The 11,389-nt window shown below is 37.1% G+C and overlaps 1 protein-coding gene across 1 annotated transcript in view; it reads left to right on the top strand.

Annotated features, from left to right (window-relative positions):
* KDM6A (lysine demethylase 6A) overlaps positions 1-11,389 on the top strand; it is a 197,883-nt gene that overhangs the window by 66,660 nt on the left and 119,834 nt on the right. The window contains exon 3 of the mRNA XM_037729060.1: positions 2,094-2,202. Coding sequence (XP_037584988.1) covers positions 2,094-2,202 — 109 coding nt within the window. The remainder of the gene's footprint in view (positions 1-2,093; positions 2,203-11,389) is intronic.

Below are 11,389 nucleotides of genomic sequence, written 5' to 3'. Positions count from 1 at the left end.
AAAAAAAAAAAAAAAAAAAGATGCTCATTATTATAATGAGAACTTTATTTACAATATTCTTGTTAGCTTTGGAAAGTCATTTAATGTAAAATTAAGAATTGTAATGTATCCTAATAATGTTAAAAATTTCTTTGACATTATAAAAGCACTGTAATAAATTGTATTTTTATACTCTATCCATCTGCTAGATAAGACTTATATATGACAAAGAGGATTTTGAAATTTCATACCTTCAGATTATAGTAATTTCTGAGACTAAAGTGTAGCATTCACACTATAGGGAAGCAGAATGATTAGCTTTCAGTGATTGTGATTTGGTACATATAGCTAAGAGTGGAATAGAAACTGAAGAGAAGTTCTTTTAGAAATCCTTAGGCTTTAAGGATAATAGACTAAGCCTAGAATTCAACTTGTTTAGAATGGATTATCCAAACTTGTTGAACATTTATTTATGTGCTTAGGATAGGTAAATGTTAGGATATACATTTTGAAACTCTATATTAAAAGCTCTGTATTTCACAGGAGAGGAAAAATGAAGGCATTCAAAGTGAGTACTCTGGCCCACATCACATTTTCTTATCTCAACAAAGCTCTTGAAATGGTAGTGAAAGAGTTTTTTACTGTAATAGAAACTAGCCAAGTTTCTTTCTTTGTGGGTACCAAACTTGCAAGTGTTCCTGGGAGTATATGAGAGATTTGAGAATTCACACACGTTTCTTACTTCATTGACTCCAGGACACACTATTAACAGAGCAGTGTTATGGAGTATTTAGTTGTTAATGGGGGAAATTTTGACAAAATTATTGGGAACCTTGAGAGAATTAGAGCTTTGTTATTACCCCCGAAGGTAAAGAAACACTTAAGTACCTATTGTGTGCCGAACATTGAGATAAAGCCTTAGAGAAGTTTTCTAGTTTTATTCCTTTTATCAGCTCTTTGAGTGTTATTAAAATAGAAAGGATAAATTCCACAGGATCTCCTGTAGCAAATGACAAGTGGAATTTGGTCAGACTCTAGAGCTATGTTCTTTTCATTGTTCATTTTGTCCTGCAGTCCTCCTGTGTTATAAAAACGAATTGATATTGTTAAAATAATGTTATTTTTTTCTTTGGGGAAGGAAATGTGAGAGTGGGAGCACATGCATGTATTGGAGTTGGAAGTAAGATGAGAAATGAAGTTAATGTGTTTGAAGTATATCATGTGAAGACATTGAAAGGCAGTATATGGTAGTTTAAAACTGGTAGAGGCCGGGCGCGGTGGCTCACTGCCTATAATCCCAGCACTTTGGGAGGCCGAGGCGGGTGGATCACGAGGTCAAGAGATCGAGACCATCCTGGTCAACAAGGTGAAACCCCGTCTCTACTAAAAATACAAAAATTAGCTGGGCATGATGGTGCGTGCCTGTAGTCCCAGCTACTCGGGAGGCTGAGGCAGGAGAATTGCCTGAACCCAGGAGGCAGAGGTTGCGGTGAGCCGAGATCGCGCCATTGCACTCCAGCCTGGGCAACAAGAGCGAAACTCCATCTCAAAAAAAAAAAAAAAAAAAAAAAAAAAAAAAAAAAAAAAAAAAAAAAAAAAAAAAAAAAAAAAAAAAAAAGCAACAACAACAAAATAAAACTGGTAGAGGTTCCGGCAAAAAGTCAGTAAAAGCAGTTCAGTGTAAATTGTAGGTATTTTTATTACTCTAGAGATTCTATGAGATCTCAAATAATTCAATAAAGTTCTTCCCAAAGATGCATATTATTGATATTTGAGAGCAGTTTTGTTTATATCAGTGGGGACCACAGTAGTAATTTAGACTTGCAACTTAAGAATAAAATGGTCAAAATGCTCCTACATTATCTTATTTGGCAAGTATTGTTTTCATGTATAAGTGGGAAAAGCACTTACACCATAATGAGTGGCTCTTTTAATAAATACATGGGGAAGCTGTTCCTTCTGTAGAATGCTGTATTGAATATGTCTGAGATAGAAGTGAAATTTTCAATACAGACTTAGGTGATCGAATAGAGGCTATATGCATTATCTCGGGGAGGAAATGTATTTTAGGGCTTTATTTTTTGCTTACATATTTGTGTTTTTTTTATTTCTAGGCTGTTCGCTGCTATGAATCTCTAATCTTAAAAGCTGAAGGAAAAGTGGAGTCTGATTTCTTTTGTCAATTAGGTCACTTCAACCTCTTATTGGAAGATTATCCAAAAGGTAATTTTTTTCTTGTCCATTATTGTTTGATTTATACATGTGTTGGATTGTAATTATTTGTGCTTTATCAAGAGTACTATGCTAAGAAATTCTAAGTGCGTGAACATACTAAACAGTGAGAAAGGAAAGTGGAGAAGATGGAAATGGAAAAATGTCATAACTTCATCTAAATCATCAATAATTTGGCTATTCAGTAAAAGTGAAAACCACCTATATGTGCAGTACAGTTTTGTTCTGCCTTGTGAAAATCCTTGCCCTTGAAAGGCCTTCCCATAGCAGAAAGTAAGTTACTTTGATATAGATATTTGTACATTGATGGATACTTTGGAAAGGTAACAAAAACTCAGCATTTTCTTTATCCTGAAACATTTCCATTTTAGCCCAAAAATACTTGAATGAAAATCTGATCTGTAAGTAGCCGTGTTATCTGGTAACTTACAGATAAAGGTAAGTAATACAGAGAGATGATCACAGATGAGCCTTGGATAACACCAGTTTTTAAAATTTACTTGAAATATTTTTCCTTTAAGAAATGAGTGAGATAAATAACTCAAAGTAGTCCCTAAGATTTGCCCTTTTTTATGGTACCGGGCTGCCAACTCAGACCATTACTCATTTAGGAAGTTAAAAGCACCCCAAAACCCCACCCGTCCGATACCAAAGGAAAAATCCACATTAAAAGAAAATTATTATTATAACCAGGAACATTTTAACGTTTTGATGATAGTAAACATTTTGATGTGGAGTGGATGGAGGTGTTACGCTTGTTTTCAACAAGTGTGTTTAGAGGGCAAAACACCTGGCAGATAGTTTCAGGGCTAAAGTGAAGGATTGTTAGTTGTTCATGTTGATGTTTTATCATGCGACTTTTGTGTTAGGTCAAGTGAATGTTTTCCTAATGAAAATGCAATTTTAGTCTGAGGCATATTGTGTGAGGTTTGAAATATAGGCTTATTTCTCAGCTCAGCTCTATTATATACAGCTGCGTTATCTTTAACAGATTATACATAAACATTGCTGACATCTTGTCTAATCTGTAAAAGGGGGAGGAAGTGATGGATGGCACCTCATGGGTTTTCAGATTATGTGACATTGGTTAGGACTTAGCAAAATGGTTTCAGTCCAACAGGGTAATGGGTGTTAATAATTACTTAATACTCCATTAGATATTTTATCTTTAATTAAAAATGGAAACTTATTTAAAGGAAACTATTGTACAAAAAATAGAGGCATACCTGGGAGATATCGCAAGTTTGGTTTTAGACCACTGCAATTTATTGCAAATATTGTAATAAAACCAATTTTTTGTTTCCTATTACATATAAAAGTTATGTTTACACTGTAAGTGTGCAGTAGCATTATGTCTAAAAAATGTCATACTTTAGTTAAAAAATGCTTTCTTGCTAAAAAGTGCTAACAGCCAACTGAGCTTTCAACAAGTTGTAATCTTTTTGCTGGTGGACGGTCTTGCATCAGTTTTGATGTCTGCCGAATGATCAGGATGGTGGTTGCTGCAGGTTGGGGTGGCTGTGGCGGTTTGTTAAAATAAGAAAACATTGGACTTTGCCTATCAGTGGACTCTTTCTTTCATGAAAGGTTTCTCTGTATCATGTGATGCTGTTTGAAAACATTTTACTTACGGTAGAATTTCTTTGAAAACTGGAGTCAGTCCTCTCAAACTCTGCCACTACTCTGTTAACTAAATTTACATAATATTCTCAATTCATTGTTATCATTTCCACAATGTTCATAGCACCTTTATCAGGAGTAGATTCCATCTCAAGAAACTCCTTTTGGCCAGGCAAAGTAGTTCACGCCTGTAATTCCAGCATTTTGGAAGGCCAAGGCAGGAGGATTACTTGAGCCCACGAGTTTGAGACCAGCCTGGAGACCCCATTATCTTAAAAAAAAATTAGCTGGGTGTGGTGGCATGGACCTACGCTGGAGGCTGAAGTGGAAGGATCACTTGAATCTGGGAGGTCGAGGCTACGGTGAGGTGGGATCACATCACTGCACTTAAGCCAGGATGACAGAGTGAGACTCACTCTCTCTTTTTTTTGTTTTTTTTAAAGAAACGACTTTCTTTGCTCATCTATAAGAAGCAGTTTCTTATCCACTCAGACTCCACTTCTGTTTCTTTTGCTGTTTCCAGCACATCTGCAGTTACTTCCTCCATTGACTTCTTGAACCCCTCAAGGTCATCTATGGGGCTGGGAATCAGCTTCTTCCAAACTCCAGTTAATGTCGATATTTTGACCTTGAATGTTCTTGATAGCATCGAGAATGATGACTCTTCCAGAAGGCTTTTAATTTACTTTGCCTAGATCCATGAGAGGAATCACTATGGCAGCTATATAGCCTTACAAAATATATTACTTTAATAAGACTTGAGGCTTGTGGCTCATGACTTAATCCCAGCTCTTTGGGAGTCCTAGGTGGGTGGATCACCTGAGGTCAAGAGTTGAGACCAGCCTGGCTAACAAGGCAAAACCCCGTCTCTATCAAAAATACAAAAATCGGCTGGGTGCAGTGGTGCATGCCTGTAGTCCTAGCTACTCGGGAGGCTGTGGCAGGAGGATCGCTAGAACCTGGGGAGTGGGGTTGGGGGGGCAGGTTGCGGTGAGCTGAGATCGCACCACTGCACTTCAGCCTGGGTGACAGAGTGAGACTTGGTCTCAAAAAAGAATTAAGACTTGAAAGTAAAAATTACTCCTTGATGCATAGGCTGCAGAATGGATGTTGCGTTAGCAGGCATGAAAACAACTTTAATTTTCTTTTTTCTTTTTTTTTTTTTTGAGACAGAGTTTCGCTCTTGTTACCCAGGCTGGAGTGCAATGGCGTGATCTCAGCTCACCGCAACCTCCGCCTCCTGGGTTCAGGCAATTCTCCTGCCTCAGCCTCTTGAGTAGCTGGGATTACAGGCATGCGCCACCATGCCCAGCTAATTTTTTGCAGTTTTAGTAGAGACGGGGTTTCACTATGTTGACCAGGATGGTCTCGATCTCTTGACCTCGTGATCCACCCGCCTCGGCCTCCCAAAGTGCTGGGATTACAGGCGTGAGCCACCGCGCCCGGCCCAACTTTAATTTTCTTATACATCTCCATCAGAACTCTTGAATGACCAGGTGCATTGTCAGTGAGCAATGATATTTTGAAAGGAATCCTTTTTTCTGAGCAATAGTTCTCAACAGTGGGCTGAAAATATTCAGTCAGCTGTGCTGTGAACAGATGTGCTGTCATCCAGACTTTGTTTTTCTATTTATAGAGCCCAGACAGTAGATTTAGCATAAATCTTGAGGTCCCTAGGATTTTCTGAATGGTAAATGAGCAATTGCTTCAACTTAAAGGCATCACCTGGATTAGCTCCTAACAAGAGAGTCAGCCTGTCCTTTGCAAATTTGAAGCCAAATGTTGATAACTCTCTCCTGTCTATGAAAGTCCAACATGGCATCTTCCTCAATAGAAGGCTGTTTCATGGAGATTGAAAGTCTGTTGTTTAGTGTAACTGCCTTCATCAATAATCTTAGCTAGACCTTCTGGATAATTTGCTACACTTCTCCATCGGCACTTGCCGCTTCACCTTGCACTTTTATGTTATGGAGATAGCTTCTTTCCTTAAACCTCATGAACCAGCCTCTGCTAGCTTCACACTTTTCTTCTGCAGTGTCCTCACTTCTCTTGGCCTTCATAGAACCCAGGAAAGAGTTAGGGCCTTTCTCTGGAGTTGTCTTTGGCTTAAGGGAATGTTGTGGCTGGTTTGATCTTTTATCCAGACCACTCAGACCATGTCCATATCAGCAGTAAGGTTGTTTTTATTTTCTTGTCTTTTGTGTGTTCAGTGGAGTAGCACTTCAAATTTCCTTCAAGAATGTTTCCTTTGTGTTCATAACTTGGCTGTTTGGCACAAGAGGACTAGCTTTTGGTCTGTCTCAGCTCTCTAAGTGCCTTTCTCACTAAGCTTAATGGTTTCTAGCTTTGGATTGAAAGTGAGAATTGTGTAACCCTTTCTTTCAGTTGTACACTAAGAGGCCATTGTAGGGTTATTAAATATGCGTAATTTCAATATTGTTGTGGCTTAGTGAATAGGGAAGCCCAAGGAGAGGGAGAGAGACCAGGGAACAGCCTGTTGGTGGAGTAGTCAGAACACACACAACATTTATCAATTAACTGTCTTATATGGGCACAGTTAATGATTCCCCAAAGCAATTACATTAGTAACGTCAAAGATTGGTGATCACAGGTCATCATAACAGATACAGTAATAATGAAAGTGTTTGGAATATTGATTTGCCAAAATGTGACACAGAGCCATTAAGTGAGCACACGGCTGTTGGAAAAATGGCACCAATAGACTTGCTCTACGCGGGGTTGCTATGAACTTTCAATTTGTAAAGAACGTAAATATCTGTGAAGCACAATAAACGAAGTGTAATAAAACGAGGTATGCCTGTAGAATTCTATACAATCTGCTACTTTTTTATTGCTGCACCTTTATGTAGTTGGAGGACATGCTAATTTTAGAGCATGTACAGAGAGACCTAGACTTGAAAATTAGGTTTACATATGGGGCTGTATGTACTTGCTACTTAGTGGTTGTTAAACAGTAAATCTGTTAACTTTTAACACTGTTAGACTATGACTATAGCTTTATTTTTCTTTTATAAATTGTTTTTTTTTTTTTTTTTTTTGAGACAGGGTTCACTGCAGCCCCAAGCTCCTGGGCTCAAATGATTCTCCTACCTCAGCCTCCAGAGTAGCTTGAACTAGAGGTGTATGCCACCATGCCTAGCTAATTTTTGTATTTTTTTTGTAGAGACAGAGGTCTTGCTTTGTTGCCCAGGCTATTTTTGAACTCCTGGGCTCCAGCCATCCTCCCACCTCAACCTCCCAAAGTGTTGAGATTCCAGATGTGAGCCACTGTGCCTGGCCACTTATAAAAATTTTGGATATGAAGGTAATGAATCAGGGGCATTCATCTTGGATATGTGTTTTCTTTTTTAGAAGGGAGGGCATGTGGCAGCTAGACTGTGTTAGCAAAGTAGCTGGTGAGAGTAATCTAGTAAGAGAAGAGAAGGATAATCTTAAGGATTAAGTCCTTGAAAACATGTGCTTTGTTTAGTGTTGTGTAGATGATCTGGCCATTGATAAGTAGTCAGCAGCTTGATTAATGTGTAGTAGGGGGAAGAAGAAGGAGAAAATGAATGCGGGGGTATGCAGATATAGTCAGTATATTTTAATATTCAAGCTGGTGGTTTCTATTATTTCCTAGATGTAGTTTGTTATTTTTAAAAATCCTCTTTGAGGCTTTTTAAGGCACATTTCCCCTTAAAAAAAATTCTCTATCTGTTCTCTTCACTTTCTGCAAGTCCAAAACTAGAATCGGTCTCTAATAGCCCTCTCAGGTCCTCTTCAACACACACTCATACTCTCAAGATTACCAATTTATAGAGACGTTTGTTACTTTTGGCTGCTTCCTCCTCCTCCTCTTTGGAACCAGTACAGAATAAGAGAACCCTGGGCAAATAGATACTTATTTTTAGAGAACACATTATAAACCATAGCTTCCCTGGAATAAACCGTATAATAAACATGTAATTTTGTGAGTGAACTGCTCAGGTATATGTACATAGGCGACTTGCTAGCCTTGTTTTTCTGAAGACAGCCCTGTAATTATTTGCCCTGATTCATAGTCATCTTTTCTGAGGAAAGTTTCCTGAGCTTGGTGTTCCTCTTGAGTTTAGTTCCTTGCGGGGGGTGGGAGGGGAGCTTATATTTCTACAGTAGAAAATGGTAGGACCTGTTTTGTGTATGTTTTGGGGTGTGGTTTCTCTTACCCTTAATTGTCATTTTGCTCTCATCTACTTTCTGTCTTATAACAATTCCAGAAAAAATTTTGGTCTGAAGATGGTATAATTTGGTAATCATTTATCTTTTCTGTTATTTCAGACAAATTTGATACAGAAGGAAAAAAAGCTTTGTAAAACATTTTCTTAGCCTTTCTGGCTGGTGATGTAAATGAAGAGTTTAAAAAAAAGTCCTGTCACTTTATTTGGTCATTTTGCTTATAGGAATTTATTTTAAGTCTTAAAATAGTAATTAGGTAGGGGATTGTGGGAAAATAGAGGCTCAGTGCATTCAGCCTGTTGTTGTACATTCTGTTCCTCAGGAGGAAGTGTAGCATACAAGATGTTTAGTAAGGAGTTTGCTTTATGTTCAACAGCTTGGGAAGGTGGAGGATAAAACCAATATTGGACAGAGGGAGAAATTAAGCTGTGGCAGCCTTTACTAACTTCATGGGAAGCTCTGGAGTCAGAATGACCCTTGAGAGCTATACCAAGTTGGGTCAAGATAGCCATGCCTTTATTCTCCAGTTATTCCATATTGAACATGGGCCAGCCTGGGAAGAAGTATGATCATGGACAAGTTGGCTCTCTGCAACTGAAGTAGCTTCTGTAGAATCTCACAGAGGCTTTCAGCAAGCTGAACTCCCAGCAGTTCTTTCTTGAAGTGGTGTATGAGTGTTCTTTACAGTGTCTACTATACTTCCTTTTTACCCCTAATTCTAAAGCTAACCCATTAACCCCCTAAGCCAAATGGCTCATGGGGCTCTCAGACAGATAAGCCTTCAGCTGTGGCGATGATGCAGTGATTTCACTTCTGTGGGTTGGAGGACAACCTGAGAGATACAAAACCCTGGGCACCATATATATGCACAAGCATATATATATTCAGATAAATATATGTGATGGATCTTAGGAGCAGTTAATTAATAGATAATATGTATTAATATCTATGAATATGTGGTAAATTATAGGCAAAAGAGTCACTGAGTTAATTAGAAAATCAGGTAGCAGATTACTTCAAAGTATATAGCAAAAATATAAACAGATATAAATTAGAGGTAAGAGACTTAAAGGATAGATAGTAAGAATTTCAGAAGTAAGAAATTAGAGGAGTATAATAATCATTCCTGACATTAATATGAAAATCTCGAAACTCTTAAAAATTGTTTCTTTGTATTTGTGAGCTGCAAGTTTTCCCATTTATAAGTTCCCTGAAATTCTAGCCAGTGATAGATTTTTCTTCCATTCTTCCTTCCTTCAAGCAGTTGGTCATTTGTTGCATTTCTGTCACTTTTGGGCAAAATTTGCTTTGTTTTTTTCAATTCTTAAGCAGTTACAAATGGCCAGGGGGCAAGTTACATGCCAAGAGCTGCTAACGTGGAGAAGCCTTAAGTTAGAGCTTGGAAAGTTTTCTTTCTTCTTTTGTCTTTTGCCTGTCAAATGACAATACTCCATCCTGGAATATTTGGAATATTTATAGTATAAGAACATGAAATGTGTGTTTTCCAATCATAGATTTTGTTTGGCTTCTTGAAAATTGTCCATTTCTTTAATCCATTTTCTGTAATCATTCTTAAACAGGCTTTAAGCATTATGAAGATGTCCAAATAACTGATTTCTCTCCTTCTGTATTAAGGACTTTAGAAAATTCTAGTTACAGTAGACTGGGAGTTTTCATGGATAAGTAACTTAAAGATTAGGAATAAGGAATGTGCTTTGGTCAAAAGGGTATTACTAGAGAGACTCTGGTGATGGATACTTGTATAGTGTACCTTTAAAGTTTTAATAATGTGTTTTTCTGATTAAGAAACAGTATGTTAAGATCTTCCTAAAATAAGATGCTAAGTATAATGAAGGTAGAGTATAATTGTTGATAAAATGTGTAAACAAGTAGAAAGAGCGCTCATGGAAGAAATGGAACAAATGCTTATGGAAGAAATGGATCAATTACAAATCTGTTCCTGCCATTTAGAGTATTAACTTTGTGACTTTGAATTTGAGCATTCATATTTATTTCTCAGTTCACCATATTTTCGTATGGATGCCATGTTTCTCCCAACTGATAATTACATGAACTTCTTTAAAAATTTTTTTAAAATTTTTTCTCTTTAGTTTTTTATTTCTTTGGGGTGTGTTTTTTTTGGTAACATCTTTTCACATCACATGCACTTCTTATACCTCAGTTTTATTTGCTTCAAAAAAATCATACTATCTTTTAAAGGCTTCCCAATCCTAAAAGAGAATTTTAATGAAGCCAGATGATATATATATAATTCATCAAATTATTGAAAGTATGCCCTCCGAATTTGTAGAAATTCTATAATATCATTAAAAGGGCTATCTCCAGGTTTGGTATGGTGACTGCACAAAATTCTCAGGAACCAAGTCTTCTGTTGTTCAGAATGTTTTTAGGCACAAGTATTAAATACTTGATTCTAGCTTAAACAATAAGGATATTTATTACTTCACATAATAGGAAGTTCATAGGTGGGGTTTTCTCTAGGCATAGTTTGAAGTCTAGAAGGAGCCAGTTACTTTCAGTGTGTTTCTTCTGTGGGCTTCATCCTAAGATACTTCCCTTGTGGTGGCAGTTGGTAATATATGCTTCTTTGTTCACATCCATTAGTAGACGGAGAACCTTTTCCATGTCTGTCATCTATAAATCAGTGGTGATTGGGCTGCCTGAGCTCATGTGCCCATTTCTGGACTAAAACAATCACTGAGATTGCCAGGAAACTGATAATCCTTTCAAATCAATAATGGGGATGAGGGTGTGGTTAGAAATGGATGTGAGAATGTCAGCCACACCATTGACTACACAGACTCTTGCTTGACTATTTTCTTCAGCTAGTTTGATAATTTGGTTTGCTTTTCTTTGTAGAAAACCATTAATTGGTGACCTTTATGAACTAGCTACCTCCTTATACATGAAGAACTAGGAAACGGGATGGCTTAAAATTTAATTCTTCACCACAACTGGAAAAATTTCTCATAGTCTAATGTCCTTCCAATGATAGGTTGGTTGACATCATCTTTATGCAAAAAAGAGGAGCATTATTCATATGTAAAAGTTACCTTTTCAGATATGTGATGATATTTTTGGGTAATGCTTCTGTAATTTGAACATATTCAGAATGTTATTTATATGGTATTTATATATGTTTTGGCAATTTTACAATAAACAGTATGAAAACATTGCATATAGAGTTTTAGAAAGCATTAACTTCCATTTTTGGTAAATCTTTTATTTAGCATCTCATATATAATTAGAAGATAATGTTTTATTTATTGCTTTGTTGAAGAAACAACTTGGTCACTAGTGAAGGGTAACATGCAATATGTTG

The sequence above is a fragment of the Cebus imitator genome, unplaced genomic scaffold, assembly GCF_001604975.1.
Source record: "Cebus imitator isolate Cc_AM_T3 unplaced genomic scaffold, Cebus_imitator-1.0 Scaffold289, whole genome shotgun sequence".
Classification (NCBI taxonomy): domain Eukaryota; kingdom Metazoa; phylum Chordata; class Mammalia; order Primates; family Cebidae; genus Cebus; species Cebus imitator.
The sequence above is the reverse complement of the archived record's forward strand: the minus strand, read 5'-3'. Positions and strand labels throughout refer to the sequence as shown.